Here is a 23,147-nt window from a genome sequence, read left to right on the forward strand (position 1 = left end):
GGTTATCAACTCATGTATACATCTAGGACATGTACTAATTACAGTAAAAAATCATGGAATGAGAATTTTCAGGATTGATAAGCAGGGATTACTTACAGTTCTGATAATGTTTCATATATTTGCTGAAAAATAAAAGCAACACAATCATGAAAGTTCCACCATCTCGCCTAAACTATTAAACTATGAGAATGGGTATTAGATACTGTTTTCATTAGTATAATTTTCATAGTGGTCATTGAGAGTGAGGGGCTTGGAGTCCAAACGCGGCTGTGGACTCGCATGTGGGCTCTGCTGTTATTTGAACATCTGCTGATACCTTCCACCTATAAGCCTCACTTTTCGAATCTATAACACGGTTGTGACTATAGCACCAATTTCATAGGTTTGCTTTCATTAGTAAGCAAGGAAATTCGTTATAAACCCTCCTATGTACTTCCTAGCACACAGGATTCCATCAGCATGAGGAACCACGTCACGGAATTGCAGTTAAGTCTTAGGTGAAGGCTACTTGTATGTATTTTTCTGATTTCTGAGAAGATTGAGCCTCATTTTCCCTCTCTCTGCTCCATTCCCTTTCTTTTTATTCTCTTTTTTGGACTTGGCTGTCTAATTTTTAATCGTGAAAGGCTAATAAAGACTTACCCAACACCGTGGGGTTTTTTTCCTTCCTTTTGGAATCTGATTGCTTTTTATGAATGCCAGAAAGACAGAACAGTAATTACCATGTGTCATGCTTAGCCAGCCATCCACAGCTACATGGTCCCTGCAGAGTAATTGCACAAGAAAGACATGGGAAAAAACAAACAAACAAACAAACACAAACCAACTTAGCAAGTAAAGAACATTTGACAGACTTTTTACACACGGATTGTGTCCTGTTTTCAGATGCCAAATTGAATAAAAACAGTTTTAAGCGAGGCAAACATTTGCAGAAGAGCCCTTAAAGGAATCTTAGCTGTTCTCCTAGAAAAAAAAACAATGAATCAGAGGCGCTTCTAAGTTCCTCACTCATTTTCCTGAGAGTCAAATTTGTTTTTAACTTTCCACTTTGCACAAGGTGAGTAAGACATAAAGGACATATAGCCAATGCCAAGCATATTGATTGATAGTGTTAAAGTTATTCTATCATTCTGATATTTCTAAATTAATGTGTTTTATATTGTAGACCTAATGAGTGATTTAATTTTTTAAACTCAGTTATATAGGATTTTAGTGCAGTAGTAAAATGTAGGAGATACTCAGAAGTATGTACAAGTATAACTAACTTCTTTTGGTCAGATTTATACTTCCTGGGCAAACTTTTGAGAATTTGTAAGGCAAGTATAGGCATTAGGACAAGTTACTTTTCTCTGTGGCTTTTTTTTTTTTCCTTTTAAAATGTCTTTGTGGATAGTTTCCTGAGCTTCAGACAGACCTGTACAGCGATAAGGTGAAGATGAATGTTTTGACGTAGACGTTTTCTCAAATTAAATTTAGAGATTATTTTGATATTTGGTCGCTTTACCTTTTCTTTTATCAAAAAAGAAAAAAAAAGCAAATTCTCTGAAATTGAATTTGTGTATGACGTCAGCATTTATTCAAATGAATTTAAGTAACCAGAGTTGTGATACCAAATCATCTCTGGAATTTCAAAGTGAAAACAGAAAGATTCCTGTTACACATCATGATGACCTACAAATCAATGACCTCAGTCATACCCACTACCATGTTTTTGGTTTTCATCTGCGTCTGTCTTACAATCTTAGTTCAAAAGGAGGACCCATGGATTTAATAGAAGAAATTAGCTCTTTGGGATTCTAAGAATGACTTTGATGTTATTTGACTTTGCCTTACTCAGTGGTAACCTAGATATTAAGTAAGCATGCAAAAGTGTGCCATTCAAAGTATAGACTGCTCGTGGGCAATTCTCTGACAAGATAACTGGATATGTTTTATTTCTGTTATGCTTTTTTAAAAAAGATTCTATTTATTTGAAAGAGAGAGAAGCAGGGGTGGGTGGGTGGGCAGAGGGAGAGGGACAAGCAGACCCCCACTGAGCAGGAGCCCAATGCAGGGCTCAATCCCTTGACCCCAAGATCACGACCAGAGCCAAAGGCAGATGCTTAACAGACTGAGCCACCCAGGTGCCCCTGTTATACTTTTCTTAAACCAAGTGAAGGGCAAAGTGTTTTTTGAATTCCAAGCATTGCTAACATTTTACTCCCTTATTTACTTTATATTGTAGTAATGTCAAGATTTGGGAGAAAAATAGTTACTTTTGAGACAAGAGAGGAAAGACCTCCTACAGCACTACCCTTGTTACCCATAGCCACAAGAGCCTGGAAAGAAATACTGACAAGATAGTTTACGTTCATTAATACCTTTACTCTCACAAAAACCCCTCCTGAATGTGTATCTGCAGTGTCGAATAAGGTATCCAGTCAGTGCATTTGAAGCAACATTTTCAAAGTGTTTGAAAGCTTTTTCGTAATTGGACTTTTTTTGGTCTTTTCTTTCTTCTAGTTATTGCTGTACAATATTTACCTCACCCTTTCCATGAACAGGGGAAAATGATTGAAAGAGAGATAAGCATGTATCAACAAACTCAGGCCCTTTTATACAAGAATTTTCTTAAACAATGGAGAATGAAAAAAGAGAGCGTATTGGTATGGTTCACAATATCTATTTTTCCATATGAAAATCCATCCTTTAGTATTATGCTATTTTTTATTGCTTTTTTATAGTCACAAATTCCACAGGTTAGTTGATTGGGAATTCTAGATACAATATTTTGCAAATATTGTGGAATGAGATATACTGCAGAAAAGGATAATATTTATGGCAAATTGATGAGATCAACCAAAGAACTCCTAGGATAGCTCCTGAGAAGCAAAGTAACATTTTATTGACTTAGAAGGAGCTCTTCTCCAAATAATTACTCCCTTTGGATCTTGTGGAGTCATTCTGATTTACTTGGAGCCAACTTTAGTGTTAGGGAAAAAAAATGAAATAGATTTTAAGTGAGTAAATGGTAGCACTCTACTGGGGACATTTTGATTAAGATTCTACTAGTTGGGAGGGCTGGGGGAAAAAAATTCTCGGAGGAAAAATTAGGGAACTTTTTTTGGGATCTCTTTTCAAGGCTATGCTTTTTTGTAAACATAGAGTGGTTTAGGGAGCCAGATTTCTGATTGTCAATATCTTTGCATTCTGTTGAGTTCCTAGCACAAGGACATGGCCATTAGGTCAAAGAGATTTGCTTTGTTTCCTTGAGATGTATCTGGGGCTGCCTTGGCTACATCAAGACTGTATTCTGTTTAAAAATAGTAACATTTCCCTGGGAGCTAGCAGAGTTCTCATAGTCTTTCCATTCTGTGCAATAGCTCTTGAAGCATTCAGTTAGACTATTTAAGCCGCTATATTGATGGGGGGTACATTTATAATAATCACCCACTAGAACCTTTTTTAAAAAGATTTTATTTATTTGATAGAGATCACAAGTAGACAGAGAGGCAGGCAGAGAGAGGGAAGCAGGCTCCTTGCCGAGCAGAGAGCCCGATGTGGGGCTCGATCCCAGGACCTGAGATCATGACCTGAGCCAAAGGCAGAGGCTTTAACCCAATGAGCCACCCAGGTGCCCCTAATCACTCACTACAATTTTAAAAGAACTTATCACAAATGTTTTAAATCTCAATGTAGAAATACTGGTCCAATAAACCCACATCCTTTTCTCTTCACCCACAACCCAGATTTGACAGGTGTTAACTTCTTGCCATCTTTGCTTCATCTCTGTGTCTCTCCTCTTTCAAGATATATGACACTTTACTGTCGTACTTCAGCTAGAATCTACAAAATTTAAACATCTATTCTCTATAACCACTAATACATTTCAAAAAATTAGCAAAAATTGCATATAATCATCTCATTTCAAGTTCAATTGCCTAAATTTCCTGAAAATTTCTTTTAAGAAATTTTAAGAAATTAAGAAAAATTTTTAAAGATTTACTTACTTATTTGAGAGAGAGAGCATGAGGGTGAGCATGAGTGGGAGGGACAATGGGAGAGGGAGAGAGAATCTCCACCAGACTGTCCCGAACGCAGAGCACCACGTGGGGCTTGATCTCACAACACTAAGATCACAACCTGAGCCAAAACCAAGAGTCAGATGCTTAACCAGCTGTACCACCAGGTGTCCCTGAAAAATTTTTTTAAAGTTGGTTTTGATAAGCCCACAACCAATGAGACCATCTCATATCTTGTTGAATATTCATATTCCGTACTTGTCTGATTCCTTCTTCATGCTGTCATTTAACTCATTCTTTTGCCTTCTTACATTTCTTTAAACAGAAAAATAGGTTGAAAAACAGCATTAACTTCAGGTTGAACATTTTTGGCAGGAGTATCTCATATTTGATGCTAGGCACTTGTATTACATTACATATGAAGGCACGCATTCAATAATGGTTCACTATTCGGGTTGCTGTATTTAGTGAGTTAAAATCAGTGGACGCATTTTGAAAAGGTGTTTTCTTTAAAGGATAGGCAGTATTTGAGGAAGGCAAAAGTCAGGGCAAAACGAAGCTCAATGCTCAATGACAATACTTTCTTTCTCAAAATGTGTTTGAATGTTTCTCGATATCTGAACCACTTTATAACTTGGTCCATTTTTCTTTTGTGTGCTGAGGGAATGGACAGTAATATTGCTTCTAGGGCTATATTTGTGTGTCTTTTCAGAACCCTTCAGAGCAACCCATCTTCCCGAACAGCCTCCTCATGTCCTGGGATGTATGGATAAATTTAACGACTCTGATCGGCTGTGGCGCATACCCCAGTCACGAACACGACGCAGAGGTTAATGGAGAAGATGGCTTTGGCTTCCTTTATGAAAGGTGTGTTGCCCAGTCATCAATGTTTCATTATTATTATACAACGTGCACATGTTTAACTTGAAGTTCATTTTGCAAATTGAGTCTATTTGCTGAGGCTATGTTTTGGTTGTTCTGAACTGGAACAAGGACCCTTACTCCACAAGCCACCTAGGGGTTGGTGTGGGGCTACAGGTGAGGGTAGGTGGGTGAGAAGTAATATAGACTTAACTGGGGGCATTTTATTTTATTTTATTTTAAGATTTTATTTATTTATTTGACAGAGAAAGACACAGCGAGAGAGGGAACACAAGCAGGGGGAGTAGGAGAAGGAGAAGCAGGCTTCCTGCTGAGCAGGGAGCCCAATGTGGGGCTCGATCCCAGGATCGTGGGATCTTGACCTGAGCCAAAGGCAGACACTTAATGACTGAGACACCTAGGTGCCCCAACTGGGGGCTTTTTAAACCACACACCCCTCTCATCCTAGAAATCTATGCTCTTGTGAGTCATTACTATTATATGATATGTAATCCAAAAAGTAAGGTTGGAATAGGAGAAAAAAAAAGTTTGGACTCTATTCTAAATGATTTTACTTTTTACCCCGAGCAGTGTTTTCTGTTTTGTGATTCTTCATTGCAGCTTCTGGATCTCTGACTTCTGCCTGTCTCCCTTACCCTCATTGGCCATGTGCTCTGACTGACCAGCATTCAGTCTACCCTGAGCTGGTTTCCCATGCCTCCCCCATTTGATCATTTACCACATGTCTTTTCAACTCAGGAAGCATTGACAAAAGCCACAGGGACTGATCTTCCTGCCTACACAGTGCACACTCTCTGCTGCTTTCTGTCCTTGGGGTCGCATGGCTCATGGGAGTCTATCCTTGAATGTGGCATCTGCCGTGCCAGCCTTTCCCAGTCAAGCTCCTCTCCTGTTGTATCATTCTACATTTATCTGACTCAGGCTGTCCAACCCAAATACTCATGTTTTGCCCTTGACAATATTTGTATACTGCCAGAGAAAATCAGTGAAATTAGCATTGTCCTCATAAAAATGTCACAGCCTTATTCCATGTTTGGAAGGATGAATAGTTTTCAAAGATGTGGCTACACTATGAAAATAAATACCTTTTCCTTTTTCATGTAGACCTTGTCCTGAGTGAGATGTAAATACTGTGTTAAAATCAGTAAAAATATTAGAACATAATACATGAAATTATTTTTTAAAAAGTCTTTCAAAAAGGAGGTCATATATTGGACTTCAGAGTTTCCAAGGTTTTCATTTGTAATGGATCAATTAACCACTTACTGGGTGGATTCCTTCTGAAGATTATGAGTTCATCCATGATGAATGTTTTAAACTCAATTCTAAGGGGTGATCTTGACTCCGAAGAACCTGTAGGTGGACTGTAACTTTACTTGTGACTTTTATACTCTGCTTATTTGCATGTAATTTATTTCTACTGGCGTAGTACTTTCATGGGATAGAAATTAGTCCTCTTGGCGGGAAAAGAAAAACCTACCCAATTCTCAAGTATTTCCATTGATTATTTTAAATATTTTTTTTCTTTTTAATTTCTAATTAATCACCAAGGTGATACACCACCCTAAATAAAGCTAAGCAATAAAAACTGAAGAAAAAAGAAAATCCTAACCACAACTTCCCTCCCTACCATACCTCCCATTTAAATCTGTGGGTCTCTTTTTAGGATAATATGTACACACACACACACACCTGGTCACATATATAGACGAATATATTCATGTATGTATATAGGCACGCAGATTCGGTTTCTTTACTAAAATGGGATCACATTTTAAAAATGCTGCAAATTTTTTAAAAGAATTACTTATTTATTTATTTTAGAGCAGGGGAGGGGCAGAGGGAGAGACAGAATCTCAAGCAGACTCCCCATGAGAACACAGGGCCCGAGGCGGAGCTTGATCTCACGACCCTGAGATCATGCACCTGAGCTGAAACCAAGGGTCGGATGCTCAACGGACTGAGCCACTGGGGGCCCCTGCAAATGGTTTCTAAAAGACATGTCATTTATATCTTTTCACATATTTATGTTGAGCCTAAAACAATAGAAACGACTTTCAGTACCTACATGAGAAACACCAGTAAACCTAAGTAATTGCAACTTGGTTTTGTGTTCTCTAGGGATGAGTTGATATGATTATTGTTGTTGTTTTCTTCATACACGGCAGGAAGGATAATCACGAGGAATGCTGTTACAGAAATGATGGCTACGGCACGTTCAGAAAACTATCATGAAATGGTGGGAACTGTGTTTCGTGATACTTTTTCATATCAGCTGAAGTTTAGTTGGGGATACGAAGTCCCAAAGATGGAAGAAAACTCGGATTACGCAGGTAACTATATAAGAATTGATTCTATCTTTTTTGCTGCTTCATCAAATCCCCAGCTTGGAAGGACTGATAGAAATGTTAATAAAATCAAGAAAATAAATAATATACTTTTTATTTCTGAACTTAGTGATCAGTCTTTACTACAGAATTATTCTGTCCACCATTCAATAATACTCTTCTTTATTCCTGTTTTGCAGAATGCTTTAAAAAATGCTCTAAATTGGGGTGCCTGGGTGGTTCAGTGGGTTAAAGCCTCTCCCTTCAGCTCAGGTCATGATCCCATCATCCTGGGATCCATCCCGTGCTGGGCTCTCTGCTCAGCGGGGAGCCTGATTCCTCCTCTCTCTCTGCCTGCCTCTCTGCCTACTTGTGATCTCTGTCTGTCAAATAAATAAATAAAACCCTTAAAAAATGCTCTAAATTATATAATCATGGGCTCTGAACAGGCATGTAGATATTTCCACTTCAGAGCCAAAGTTAAGGTTTTAATTCCATTGACTGTTTCCATTGCATAATGACGGGCATGTTTGTCTCCTTCCTTAAAGAACACTGCTAGGATTCTGATGATGAAGTTATTTGTCAGCCAACAAGATACTGTCAAAATGGGTTTGTGGCTTTTCAGATGGCAATTATCACTGCAATTACAGAAATAAGTGCCTAACTTACTTCTGTAAAATATAAATATATAAAATATAAAAATATTTTATATTTTCTATATTTTCTCCTTGTCTTCTGTCTGCACCTCCTCCTCTAGTTAGCCTACAACTCTTAGGAGATTGTGCTCTGCCTCTTATTCTCAGAAGAAAAAGAAACTGATGGGAACACACACCATGCTGAACTACAGACATACTACTCCCTACACCCATCCTTTTCCTTTTGCCTTATCTCTGACGTCCTTTGTCAGTTCACAGGCTGGATCCTGTTCCTTCCATCATCATCATCAGGAAGGCTGCACCATGGATCTTCCCTTCTGTCTCCTCCTTCTTCAACTTCCCCCTCTCAACTAGATTCTTCTCTTTGGGATTGGGAAGTATTGATTTCTTCACATATTATCAGGACCTTTCCTTATTTCCTCCTCAGGCAAGTATGTTAGCTCCCTCCTCTTAACGGCTAAATTTCTTGAACACCTTGCCTTCACTGAGGCTCCCCTAAACTCAGAACGATTTCTGTCCCCAGTCACACCACCCGGATGGGTTTTTCTGAGGTCAGTAACAACTGTTAATTAAAAATAGACATTTTTTATTCCTTATTTTACTTGATCTTTTAACTAAATAGCATAGCCTTCCCCTGATTTTCATGCACTTTTCTAGCCTTTCCTTCTCAGCCTTCTTGCCACCTTATCCAGCTTCAGACTCATGCTTTTTTTTTTTTTTTTGAAGATTTTATTTATTTATTTGACATACAGAGATCACAAGTAGGCCGAGAGGCAGGAGGAGAGAGGGGGAAGCAGGCTCCCCACTGAGTAGAGAGCCCAATGCGGGGCTCAATCCCAGGACCCTAGGATCATGACCCAAGCCGAAGGCAGAGGATTTAACCCACTGAGCCACCCAGGCGCCCCAGACTTGTGCTTTTTTAAATCTATAGTTCAATAAGGTTCTAACCTAGACTTCTTTCCTCATCCTATCTATGTTCTCTTTCCCCATCTACGTTCTCCAAACAAGGTTATTTACTTCCATAACTTTAATTGTAATTTACGTGCTGATAACTCTGAGAACCCTACTTCAACGTGTAGACCAGCAAACTTGTTCTGTAAGTGGCCCCGTAATAAATATTGTAGGCTCCGGGGCCAAAGTTTTTCTATGATACCTATTCAGCTCAACTGTTGTAACATGAAAGAAACCGTAAACAGTACATAAAGAAATGAGTATGGCTCCATTCCAATAAAAACTTTATTTACAAAAGCAGGTGGTAGACCAGATTTGGTCCATGGGCCGTAGTTACCTAACCTGTGCTCTAGTTCCATGTATCTGACTGTTTGCCGAATATCTCTACTTTGATGCTTCCTAAACGATTTAAACGAATATGTTCAAAACCGAATGTGGGTATTTTTCTCTTCATGTGGCTGAATCTTTTAAAAATTTTCCCATCTTAGTGAATGTAAGACTACCCACCTAGGTGACCCATTAGAAACTAGGGAATTATCAGAGAAAATTTCCTCTGCCTTACCCATTACCTCTGACCTCTTATCAGCCCTGCTAATCCTAAACTGAAATCCATGTGCTTCTCAACTCTGCCACCAGCACTAGTCCGAGCCATTACCACCTTTTGCCTGAACTGTGGGAGTAGTTTATTTCTCTAGTCTCATCTTTCTCCCTCCTTCCCCCACTGTCAGTTTTGCTGTAAGGACCTCTTTCCCGTGTCTCCAATGCATTGTACCCCTTCCTTCTTTTGCAAATGCTGTTTCCTCTGCTCAAATTTTTCTTCTCTATCCTCAACTTCCCTCCCTGCCCACGCTTTGTTTAGGTAAGATCACTGTATAAATAAATGTCATTTATTCAGGGAAGCCTTCCCTGTTTTTGTTCTCAGAACACCCGCTACTTCTCCTTTAGTGTTGTTGCTCAATTATAATCAAACTATTGATTGTGCAATGGGCTGTTTGATGCCTCGCCTTCCTTCTCTGCCCCACCATGAAATGTAAAGCTCCAGGAAGAGTGAGGAATGTCCCTGTGGATTGGCTCTCTCTTTCCACCACCCATCCCAGTATACTGGGCATGATAGACCTCTAATAATTTTTAAAATGACTCTTGGGGTCCCTGGGTGGCTCAGTGGGTCCAGCCTCTGCCTTCGGCTCAGGTCACGCTCTCAGGGTCTTGGGATTGAACCCTGCGTCGGGCTCTATGCTCAGTGGGGAGCCTGCTTTCCTTTCTCTCTTTGCCTGCCTCTCTGCCTACTTGTGATCTCGCTGTCAAATAAATAAATGAAATTAAAAAAAATAAAATGACTCATAAATAATGTCAACATTACTAATACCAGAAGTCATCAAGACTGTTCTGATGACATTAATAGTTCACCATATTTTAAAATGATAGCAATACATAAGTACTGAAAATGAAAAGAAACAGAACATGTACCTTTCTTTATAACATAATTTTTCTTTGTTTCTAATATATTTTTCTATAGTTAATGTAATAAATTTGTTTAATATCCCAATTTAGATCACGACAAATCATTCTGTGATGGAAAAGTTGACATCAGTTATTGGAATCAATATGAGGATGCCACCTTTCATTTCTAATGGAGGTATTATAAATAACCTGGTTTACTTTTATTTGTGTGGTTTATTTCCCCCCTTTTGTGTACTTCACATCATTAAATGTTACACGGGAAAGAAAAAAGTTAAAGAAACTGATGACAGTGATGGGTCTCCAAGAGTCTGCCTTTTGGTGAGTTAAGTTGCTTTTTAATGTGTGATAATGTGTATCACACATTAATAAACAGAGAAACCCGTTAAGTTATAAAAGAAATTAGATGCATTCAGGAGTTGGTTTTTTGTTTGTTTGGTTTTTTGCATGCATTCAATTTAATTAGCTTACCCGTACTACATTTTAAGATACTGGTAGTAGAAATGAAATAAGAATTATGCTTATGCTTTCCTGAGTTGAAGAATAGAAATATGGTGCTTGTATCTCTTAGCTATTGCTAGAAAGATGCTGCATAAAACACCACCCTAAAACCCGTTAATGTCAAACAACACTCATTTATTTCTTCTCATTTGTCTGTGGCATGACCGGAGTCTGGCAGATCCAGTCTGGGCTTGGCTGGGCTTGGATCCAAGTTATAGGTGGCATCAAGTCTGCCCCATGTGGCTCTCCTCCGTGGTTCAGCAGCACAGCTGGACATACTCTTCTCCTTCAATCACAGAAGTGCAAGAGGGCAAGTCTCACTGCCCCACGCATTTTCAAGCTCCTCCTCAAGTCCTATTTGATAAAATCCCATTGGTTACAGCAAGTCATGTGGACAAATCCAAAGTCAAGGGGCAAAAAAGCATGTTCTGCCCACCATAAAGCCAAAGCAAATCAAAGGGCCAACCCCAGGATCAGTGATTCGGGTAATTATCCCTTCATGGAAGCGAAGCAGGGAAGAAGGGGTTGAAAAATTTGAACATTAAACTGAGTTACCATGATGTTATCAAAGCTAGTTCATGCAATTGGTCAATAAAGATGTTCTTCGGGTCAGACTAAGGTTTAGATGAGACAATATCTCTAAACCACTTAGCACAGTGCTGCTCCTGTAAGGCACAAGGCACAGAGTCAAATGAGTCTCTCTCTGTCTCTCTTCATTTGTCTATTGTCCCTTTCCCTATAGACTTTGGGATAGTATAAATAATAAAGTAAGAGTAGCAAACATTGAACTTTGAACCTACTGTATTCCAAGGACCACTCACAGTTTTTAGTGCTGTTAGTTCACAAGAAAACCAAGGCACAGAAAAGTTAAGATTTTTGACTAAGAAACCTTTCTTTCTTTCTTTCTTTCTTTCTTTCCTTTTTTTTTAATTTGTTTAATTTTATTTATTTGACAGAGAGAGACACAGTGAGAGAGGGAACACAAGCAGAGGAAGTGAGAGAGGGAGAAGCAGACTCCCCACCAAGCAGGGAGCCCGATCCCAGGACCCTAGGATCATGACCCCAGACGAAGGCAGCTGCTTGACGACTGAGCCACCCAGGCAACCCAAGAAACCCCTTTCTTTTAACCACTGTGCTACATAACTCAAAAAGCTGAATAAAATGAAATTAGTGACAAGGTGATATTTTCCCTTGATAGAGAAAGTGGTTTGTGAAATATGCCAACAGAAATGCATATTGTCTTCAGTACGTTTGGATCCAATTTGCTAAGTGCCTCAAATTGAAGAAAAACGCAGCTCAAAAGTTTTCCTGATAGAGAGCTGTCCAAGTTGGCATGGTTTACATGGGCTAGAGATTTTTAAAAATTAATTAATATTGCATGCTACTGGAGAGAGTGTTTGTGTAAATATGCTGTTGTCTTCAAACACAAGGAAAATAGATTTTTATTTATTTTTTTTAAATAAAGATTTTATTTGTTTATATGACAAAGAGACACAGCGAGAGAAGGAACACAAGCAGGGGGAGTGGGAGAGGGAGAAGCAGCCTCCCCAAGGAGCAGGGATCTCAATGCAGGGGCTCGATCCCAGGACCCTGGATCATGACCTGAGCTGAAGGCAGATGCTTAGCGACTGAGCCCCCCAGGTGCCCCTATTTATTTTAAAGATTTTATTCATTTGAGAGAGAGAGAGAGAGCATAAGCAGGGGGAGAGGCAGAGGGAGAGGGGAAAGCGGGCTCCCTGATGAGCTCAGAGCCCAACGTGACCTCGATCCCAGGATCTGGAGATCATGACCTGAGCCAAAGACAGACCCTTAATGACAGCCACTCAGGTGCCCTGGAAAAGAGATTTTTAAAATGAAATAACATGTATAAAAAAGTATGGATTTGACCATTTAACTTTGAAGAAAATACCATTACCAGATGCAGTCAAGCATCCCAGTTACTGGGGGGTTCCTGGGTGGCTTAGTTGGTTAAGTGACGGCCTTTGGCTCAGGTCATGATCCTGGAGTCTTGGGGTGGAGTCCCGCCTTGGGCTCCCTTCTGAGCAGGGAGTCTGCTTCTCCCTCTTACCCTTTGCCATCTCATGCTCTCTCTCTCTTTCCCTCTCAAAATAAACAAATAAAATCTTGAAAAAAAAAAGCATCCCAGTTATTGGGGTAAAACTGATATATCTCTCAAAAAAGTCCCCACAGTTATTGTATATTTTACCCTCTTCCACTTTCTTCCTGATTGCTCACAAATTTTGCTACAATCTACTTAACCCAAATAAGGCTCAACAAGAAAGAATTTTCAGTTTTCAACAACAAAAAAAGAATGAATTTTCAAAGGATCTCGAGAGTAATTTCTTACACAAAACATCATGACTAGATCATGAGAATTATTTACAGTAGTCCCTTTCTAACTGTACATTTCTGTTCTATGAAAGTCTAGCAATTTCAGTTCTATGAGCCATAATTATATTAACAGTTAAGAAAATTTGGTTTAAATATCCATGAATGATGGTTAGTTCATATTGAGGCAATTTTTTTTTTTTTAGATTTTATTTATTTACTTGTCAGAGAGAGAGAGAGAGAGAGCAAGCACAGGCAGACAGAATGGCAAGCAGAGGCAGAGGGAGAAGCAGGCTCCCTGATGAGCAAGGAGCCCAATGCGGGACTCCATCCCAGGATGCTGGGATCATGACCTGAGCCGAAGGCAGCTGCTTAACCAACTGAGCCACCCAGGCGTCCCTGAGGCAATTTTTTTTTTAAGGGTGGAACAGGAAAACAAAGGTAAAACAAATGATTGAAAACAATGTTTTTGCTTAACTTTTTCCTTTATTAGATAATTGGCTGATTTGCCTGACATTCTTCAAAGATGACTGATTTTTTAAAATACCATTATAGTGTAAACCTGGCGATTCGCAGACCTGTACCCCTGGGGATAAAAATATATGTTTATAAAGCTGTAAAAAAAAAAAAGAAAAAAGAAAGGATGAATACCCAACTTTCGTATCAACATGGATGGGACTGGAAGAGATTATGCTGAGTGAAATAAGTCAAGCAGAGAGAGTCAATTATCATATGGTTTCACTTATTTGTGGAGCATAACAAATAGCATGGAGGACAAGGGGAGTTAGAGAGGAGAAGGGAGTTGAGAGAAATTGGAAGGGGAGGTGAACCATGAGAGACTATGGACTCTGAAAAACGATCTGAGAATTTTGAAGGGGTGGGGGGTGGGAGGTTGGGGGCACCAGGTGGTGGGTATTGTAGAGGGCACGGATTGCATGGAGCACTGGGTGTGGTGCAAAAATAATGAATACTGTTATGCTGAAAAAATAAAAAAATTAAAAAATAATAAAAATTAAAAAAAAATACCATTATAAACTCATGGATCTAAACATGTCTAATAGGTTTCAAGCCATTGTAATAATTATTCCCATTGAAATTCAAATTGTCCCATCTTTGGTCAAAGGGAACTGAAGGTTGATTTCTGATTCTTTTTGACAAGATTCTAAGTGGGTTTTTGAAAAAAGAAAAGAAAAGAAAAGAAATAGGTACCTTGCTATTTTGTGTGGCAAGATTTCTTTTAGTTAGAAAAAGTATTTCAGGAGCACTGCATACTAGAAATATCTTTTGCTATTGGATTGGTCGTTGTTTCTAGGCTTTTTTTTTTTTTAAGATTTTATTTATTTATTTATTTGACAGACAGAGATCACAAGTAGGCAGAGAGACAGGCAGAGAGGGTGGGGGAAGCAAGTTCTCTGCTGAGCAGAGAGCCCCATGTGGGGCCGGATCCCAGGACCCTGGGATCATGACCTGAACCGAAGGTAGAGGCCCAACCCACTGAGCCATCCAGGCGCCCCTGTTTCTAGGCTTTTTCAATAGCAGAGATAAAATCATTATGTATTTTCTACATTTTGTACATAGAATAACATATACATATTAAAGATAAATGCCTTATGAATTCACACTGATACTTACAATTCAAATATAGTACTATTATACATATAATATGTCTTACAATACTAATAGTATTACTTCAATGTAACTGAAAGCAGTTAAAGTGCTTTTTTCCCACATGCTCTCCCAATCCCCTCAACTGTTTATAGTTTAGTGAGTCTATACTGACGTGGTACAAACCATTTCTTTCTCCTTTTTAAAACATCATTTAGTCTTAGTCCTACAAGTAACTACAATTTTTTTAATCAAACATTTTTATTTGAGGTAGATACATACTCAGTTTTAAGAAATAGATTGCATGTACCCTTTACCTGGTTTCCCCCAATAATAACGTCATGTAAAATTGTCATGATATCACAGTCTCATTGTGGACATTGATACAGTTAAGATACAGGATAGTTCCATTGTTCCGTCATTATAGCCACAGTCAACTCTCTTCCTTATCCCCCATCCCTAACCCCTGCCAAACACCAGTCTCTTCACCATTTCTATAATTTTGACACTTCAAGAATGCTCTATAAATGGAATCACATAGTTCATAACCTTTGGGGTTTTTTTTCCCCACTAATTATAATTTCCTGGCCCTTCTTACAAGTTGTATTTATCAATAGTTTGCTCCTTTTTATTGCTGAAACTATCCCATGGTAACAATATCTCTGTTTGGTTAGTTGTTCAGTCTTTCAAAGGGGTAGGGGTTGTTCCCAGTTTGGGAGAATTACAAATAAAATACAGTATAAATACAAATATATAACTATACAAATATATAAATATATAAAAACAAATAAAGCTGCTGTGAATATTGATGTCCAGATATTTTTATGAGCATAATTTTTCATTTCTCTGAGGTAAATTTACCCAATGGCATAATTTCTGGGTTGTATGGCAGTTTAGTTTAATAAGAAACTGCTTAACTGTTTTCCAGAGTAGACATACCATTTTATATTCCCAACGTATAAGTGGCAAAAGCATAGAAAATAATTGTATTTGACTTAGTTTATGCTTTCATACATATATTGGAATTTATATTTGTCTAATATTCTTATTAATTCACTGAACACAGAATCGTGTAATTCAATCAATAGTATTGTCCATTTTTCTTCTTTTCTTCTCCTTAACCGATCTTCATAGTTCATGCTCTCTTTAGTCCAATCTGTGACCAGCTCTTCTGAAAAATCATTATTATTAGGAGCAGATGTTTTTATATATGAAAGACTTACCCGATCTTCAAAAAATTAACTGAATATGATTGTTAGGTATTTAGTTTTGTAGAAGATTTTTTGAATTTCAAACTGAATAATGAGAGCATGAGGAAAACTACGATCTTTTTTAAATTGGAATATAATGGATATATAATATTATATTAGTTTCAGGTGAAAAACATAATGATTCAATATTTGTCTATATTATGAAATGATCACTACCATAAATCCACACAGGTTTACAACATTTTTTCTTGTGATGAGAACTTTTAAGATTTACTCTCTTAGCAACTTTCAAAAAGATGATACAGTATTATTAACTACATTCACTGTGCTGAGCATTTCATTCTCATGATTTACTTTATAAATAAAATAACTTGTTTATAAGTTGTTTGTGTGCTTTTTAATCACCTTCACCCATTTTGCCTGCTCCCTACCCCCACCTCTGGCTACCACCAATCTGTTCTCCATATCTATGAGTTTGTTTGTTTTAGATTCTATGTATAAGTGAGATTATATGGTATTAATCTTTGTCAATTTTAACTTAGCATAATGGCCTCAATCCTTTTTATTGCAAATAGCAAGATTTCCTTCTCTTTTTTGTGGCTGAGTAATATTTCATTGTGTGTATATCTATATCACTTTTGTTTTCCTTTCCTCCATTGATGGAGACATAAGTTGCTTCCATGTCTTGGTTATTGTAAATAATGCTTCAATAAGCATGGGGGGCACATACATGTTTTTGAATTAGGGTTTTAATCAGAGAGATTTCACTTTAGTATAAGGGAGTTTAAAGGTGAGATTATTATATTTCCATTTCATATTTAGTTAGTCACTTGACTGAAAGAATCAGATTATCTGTAGCTATATGAATTTTTAAATTCATTCAACAATTGTAAAGTAATTCTAAGAACAGCTCTGCTACAGAGTTCATACACAGTATCTTAAAACAAAACAACCCTATGAGGTAGCTACCACAATTAATTCCAATTCACAGACGAGGGTGAGAATGGAAAAGTCCTACCCATGACCCCATGGCTAGAAAGTGCAAAGCCACAGTTTTATAGTAAATTTGACTCTGGTCTGTTTGTTTCAGAACTTGTACTCCTAACGGTTTTTGCGTATGGCCTCTCCAGACATTTACCTGTGTGTGACATCCTGAAGCAACACCTTGGCTCTCCTGGGGATTAATGCCTGCTGGTTTTGTATTTAAATTGTCCATTGTTATGGTTCTGATCATAACATCTATCCAAATTGTAGTAATTGTTGGCTTCATGGTGATATTCACACTCTTTGTCCCATATGGCCCGTCTTTGGTTCGTTAGCCAAAGATATCTCTTAATTTGTTTTACATCTCGGATCTATGAGTAGATGATGTTTCTTCAGGATATTGCTATGGCATAGGCACTAATTTGGTATCTAGTTTTTTTTATATGTTTTGAGAAAGTTTTTGACAGTGTGAGGAATTGATTAATATTGCTAAAAATGCTTCTCAAAGGAACAAATATACCAATTGGAACTCTTCTTTCTTCCTTCAGATAGCATTGGCTTTCCTCCTGAGTGTGCTGATAAAGAAACCTATCCCGGGGCGCCTGGGTGGCTCAGTGGGTTAAAGCCTCTGCCTTCAGCTCAGGTCATGATCCCAGGGTCCTGGAATCAAGCCCCACATCTGGCTCTCTGCTCAGCGGAAAGCCTGCTTCCCCCTCTCTCTCTGCCTGCTTCTCTGCCTACTTGTGATCCCTCTTTCTCTCAAATAAATAAATAAAATCTTAAAAAAAAAAAAAAAAAGAAACCTATCCTTACCAGTTTGGTTGGGTTTCTCTTCACTATATTTTGGGGACGTCTGGGAGTCACTGTATTATACAGACAACTTCTTCATCTTTGGGATGGACATTAGGTCTTTTAGCCCCTTTGTCTTCATTGCTGGAATGACCCAGGTAAAGAACACAGTGATTTTATTATATATTTTTTTAAAGATTTTATTTTATTATTTATTTGACAGACAGAGATCACAAATAGGCAGAGAGGCAGGCAGAGAGAGAGGGAAGCAGACTCCCTACTTAGCAGAGAGCCCGATGCGGGGCTCCATCCCAGGACCCTGAGATCATGACCTGAGCCAAAGGCAGAGGCTTAACCCACTGAGCCACCCAGGTGTCCCACACAGTGATTTTATGATTTTATTCATTAGATTTTCAAAGTTATTAAAGAGTTTGGTAACTTCATGAAACTTAGTGATCAGTCACCTTGTATTTTAAGAAGTTCTGTTGCATTCTCATCAAAGTAATAAGCAAAGAAGATAGATCATTTGTAAAAGGCTAGACAATTTAAAGAAGAAAAATAATTGTCCATTATCTAACCCCTCAGTTTGTCTGATTTATGTCCCCATTTAAAGAAGCAGTAAAATGTGGAGGTATGAGTAATAGTGAATAAGTTACAATGCATGAATCAGTCTCCGCTCTGCCCACATACCAGCTGGGTTGCCTTGGGCAAGTCACTTGATTTCTGTAGCCTTCCTTTCTTCTTCTGCAGAAAGGGGATGTCAGTAGAAATCTCAATGGGGGTAAATGGGAGGGCTGACTGTGTTAATCTGTAACCATAATGCCAGTGCAGTTCCTGACACAAGCTATAGCAATGTGAACTATTGTCTTTCTTATCTTTAAAATGAATCTCTTCAAGTCCTCAATACTTATTTAATAGTTGAGTGTTTCTGCAATATCTTACCCTTAACATTTTTATATTTCCTTTACACGTCCTCCAGTTTCACTGCCCGCTCTGAGTTTCTCTTCCTACAATATGTTATTTTTGGCTCCTTGACCACTTCTCTAAATCCCCTTCTTTAAAACTTATGTGGTTTGCATGGAGCACTGGGTGTGGTGCAAAAATAATGAATACTGTTATGCTGAAAAAATAAAAAAAATTATAAAAAAAAATTAAAAAAAAAAACTTATGTGGTAATCAATTAGTCAGTTAAATTTCTATTATTCAATTTGTCTTACTTTCTCAGATAGCATTTCCCACTTTTGTAGCAATAATTTTATTTGTAAAAAGCAGCACTACTACTAACAACTTCACTGTGGATTTTTGAAGAAAAAGTATTAAAATATGAACTATATTTGTCTAGCAGTACCATTTAATAAAAAAAAAAACCCTTTAGCGTTATAGGTTCATCTTCTGTTATTTTATTCTTTTTAATCTCAGATTTTACACATGGATTATTCCTTGATTGGCGTTATTTTTCCTGATCCATCTGGAGAGTCATACATAATGATGATTGCTTTCTTCATTCTGGCAGTTGATCTCATCTCTATTTGATATTAACGTTATATTTTGAGCGAGTTTTGCCTGGTAAGTCATAGTGTGGTTACAGATGAATTTAAAGCCATTCTGCTTCTTATAAGGTAATATCTTACTATTTGTTTGCTTGTAATTTAAGAAGCATTTCTGGTGGCAGAGGGAAGGAAACGGTTTCAAAATTAATAGAATCTCCTCATTTTCATCTCATTATTTAATGGTTGGACCAGAATTATTTGGTAAAAACAATTTAGACAAAAATAACTTGTAGTTCTTTGGGTTTTTATCTTTTATAAAGGTATGGGGTGTGCGTCTGTGTGTGTGTGTGTACATGCGTGTGTGTGTTGGTTGCAGGTGTGGAGAGAAGGAAACAACTCTAACAACTATTGAACACATTGATGTTTTTTAGTATTTGAATTAAACTTATGGACATTAAAATAGCTCATTAAACAGCTCGTTGTGAAAATATTTTCTCTCTTTTGAAGAGTAGGTTATATTTAAAAGCTCTAGGAAACTTGTTGTTCTGTATCTCAAGAATATGAAGAAGGGACTAGTATAAAGTTAATGGATGAGCTGAGCTCTTCTCTTTCTTTTTATGGGAAGACCAGCCTAACAAGAATGCTTTATAGAGTATCATAAAAATTAGTAAAATAAACTCATTAAATTACATAAAATTAGTTAAAAGTGGTTTTTAAATAATTATTGTTAAATTCCTATATAGAATGCATATGTCATCCCAGGAACTAATACACTTATATTCCTTTCTGCCTGCATAAAATCCACAAATTGTACTCATACATAATTCCTTCTCATGCATCAGAATCTGAATAGGTTTGTCCTTTTCAAACCCTATTATTTTGGTGTCTTTCCTTAAACGTTTTCTAATTCAAGTATTCTATTTTTAAAGCATGTATAGTTTTTTTTAGATCTTTATTTGTTTCATTTTCTTTATCTCCATTACACTGTTATTTTAGAATTTTATCCCCTATGCCTCTTACTCATTCCATTAATATAATTTCATTTTAAAACTTTATGGTCTATCATTTTGAAATAATTGCATTTCTTATGCACTTAGCAAATTGCCTTCAAAATTACTTTGCAAAATTATTCTCATGAATAAACAACTTCTTAAAATTAAATGAAATTTCTCCTTTGAACAAAAAGTAGCATATAATAAATACATGTAACCTCTGAATCCAAGTTAACGTGTGTGCTTTGGCACGGGTCATAGACAAGAATCAGCACTCTAGTGTCCAACTGATTAGAAAATTTTACTTTCATCTCAAACCTGCAAAATGGAAAGTAAAATCCCAGATCTGATCTCCTGATGTATGCACTCACTCCCTTGTTAACATACATAGCAAAGGTCTTAAAAATTCCTTTTTGCTGAACCCTTAAAAGTGTCCCCAGCTAAACTGGGACTAGGATCTTCTCTACTTTTTCATCATCTTTTACTTTTGGAATTTCTTATTTTCTCTTTTGCCCATTGTTTATAACCCTTTGTATATAAATCAAGTCAGTTTGGTTTTAGCCCATCAGGCCCCGGAATCTAGTAGATAAAACTGAAATTCTTTCTTGGGAGTAGAGGAAGGCATAGTTAATGTTCCAAAGTTAATCTTCCCCTGTCATAACTCTGTGCCATATTGCCTATTTGCTCTCTTCTAAAGTTTTGGTTTTTTCTGCATTAACATTTTTTTCTAATACTTCCATCTAAAATTTAATTTGTACTTTAATAGGTTAAATAGCCACTTTTTCTTCTAAGTTCTCTACTCATTCATAATTAGCTTACTTTTCAAATACTATCCTAACCCCCACCCTCTACTATGGGAAGACACAGTAAGTAATATTTATTTTTGGGAAAGTGGAATTCAATTTTTTTTTTCTGTTTCTATGTAGTCATATGATCAGAAAATTTTACCAATGAGTATTTCGTTCAGTATTTTGTACAAGCCTCACATTTTAGAGATGCCAAAGCAGTGGTCTGAGAGGTTATATGACTAGCCCAAGAACAAAGTTAGCAGAATTTGGGTGAAAACTTTGAAACTGACTTAGTACTCCCCTTTTGGGTTTTTTTCCCCCACTGAATTCGATATTCATTATATTTATTATTTATGTCTTGTCTTTTGTCTTTAGAATGTAAGTCCCCCTGAGGAAGAGATGCTTGTGTTTTATTACACTGATATCTCTAAGCATCCAGAGCAGTCTTTGTCATATAGTAGGTGCCCAATAAATTCCTGATGAATTACATAAATGCATATATTTGTTTTCTTATTTGAACTTTCTTCCGGATATATAATGTGTTTTTCATCTAGAGACCACCTGGTGCAAAGAAGCTCTCAAATATTTGATGAAGGAATACAACAATGTCCTCTTCTTTTCCCTCAGCTTCTATTTCTTCTTTTCCTTCTTCTTTTTTTCTTCCCCCTTCTCTTTTTCCTCTCCCTCCTCCTTCTCTTCCTCCTTGTTTTTTTTTTTTCTTTTTCCCACAAGTTTGATTAAGTCTCACTTCCCCTTACTTGGGTACAATATGTACTCTTTAACCCAAATTTTTATAAACATCTTTCAAATCCACATTTTTAGAGTAGCTTATATTTATATATTTTTAAAAAAGATTTTATTTATTTATTTGACAGAGATCACAAGTAGGCAGAGACAGAGGAGGAAGCAGGCTCCCTGCTGAGCAGAGAGCCCAATGCGGGGCTTGATCCCAAGACCCTGGGATCATGACGACCACTGAGCCACCCAGGCACCCCAAGAGTAGGTTATATTTAAATGTGTTTACATTTATCATTCTTTTTCTGGATCAAAATTTCCCATAAAATTGATACCAATTAGATATCAGATTTCATCTATGTATCTAATACATAACTTTGCTGATTAAATTTATGTGGGTCAATGGTCTGTGTTTTCAAGGCTTTCAGGGTTAGCATTGGAGACACTTCACAAATCAGTAACTAAATGTAGTGTAAGAAGTGTGATAGGAGAGGATACCACAAGGTTCTATGATAGTGTAAGTCCTTGGGTTGGTTGGAGGAAAGAATTTCAGCAGCATTTAAAGGATAAGAAAGTTTACCTGGTGGACAAGAATGCACGAAAAATTTTATGGTCAAAAGGAATAGCATGTGTGTTGAGTAATGGGAAACGGCTGTAGTGTAGGGAAATGAAAAGTTATTAGGTAGAGCTAGTGCCTAGTTTGGGTGTCAGATGTGGTTCTAATGTAGGAATTAATAAGCAGCTAACAAGAAATTAAAAGGGGAAATTTTTTCCAAGTACACATCGTGCACAGCTATGGACAGGGCAATATAGCATGTGAAGATCCCAGGGGGTTGAACTTCACCTCCACTTAAGTCCCTCTGTAGGTGCCTGCGCTCGCTGACTCCACTGATTACGTGAAGAATTTGGGATTCTCTCCCCTAGTCAGTTCCAATATTGGTGGTGATCCCTGACAAGGGTTTCTCTTGTTTTTGTCGAAATGACAAAAACAATGTGAAACTTAAATACCTTAATTCTTTCATTGGAAATTGTCTTTCATATTGTGAGATTATAGCCTTTACATATCTATACGTTTGTTGTGAAAATATTTTCTCTCTTTCGCAGTAGTAACCATAGCAAAATGGGAGTTTTTTTTTAATTGTCCTTAAAGTACGCAGTATATATATTTTTTAAGATTTTATTTATTTATTTGACAGAGATCACAAGTAGGCAGAGAGGCAGGCAGAGGGGGTGGGGGAAGCAGCCTCCCCACCAAGCAGAGAGCCCTATGTGGGGCTCAATCCCAGGACCCTGAGATCATGACCTGAGCCGAAGGCAGAGGCTTTAACCCACTGAGCCACCCAGGTGCCCCCACAGTATATTTATTTTAAAAAAGTATTATTCATCCAAGAAATTGAAGAACCTTTGAACCATGGGTGCAGGAAAGAGAGACAGATTGATGTAATCTAT

At 37.5% G+C, this 23,147-nt stretch overlaps 1 protein-coding gene across 1 annotated transcript in view; it reads left to right on the top strand.

Moving 5' to 3' along the window:
• The first annotated feature begins 943 nt into the window (after positions 1-943).
• The window catches only part of LOC125087567 (ATP-binding cassette sub-family A member 10-like), a 29,742-nt gene continuing 7,538 nt past the window's right edge, over positions 944-23,147 (top strand). Inside the window, 14 exon segments of the mRNA XM_047708010.1 lie at positions 944-1,057; positions 2,503-2,645; positions 4,714-4,868; positions 7,052-7,425; positions 10,369-10,467; positions 10,469-10,593; positions 17,086-17,230; positions 17,453-17,502; positions 17,721-17,785; positions 17,788-17,814; positions 17,817-17,851; positions 19,113-19,215; positions 19,218-19,259; positions 20,990-21,041. Of these exon segments, the coding sequence (XP_047563966.1) occupies positions 4,835-4,868; positions 7,052-7,425; positions 10,369-10,467; positions 10,469-10,593; positions 17,086-17,230; positions 17,453-17,502; positions 17,721-17,785; positions 17,788-17,814; positions 17,817-17,851; positions 19,113-19,215; positions 19,218-19,259; positions 20,990-21,041 (1,151 nt within the window). The 5' untranslated portion in view covers positions 944-1,057; positions 2,503-2,645; positions 4,714-4,834.

This window comes from Lutra lutra, chromosome 16, assembly GCF_902655055.1.
Source record: "Lutra lutra chromosome 16, mLutLut1.2, whole genome shotgun sequence".
NCBI lineage: Eukaryota > Metazoa > Chordata > Mammalia > Carnivora > Mustelidae > Lutra > Lutra lutra.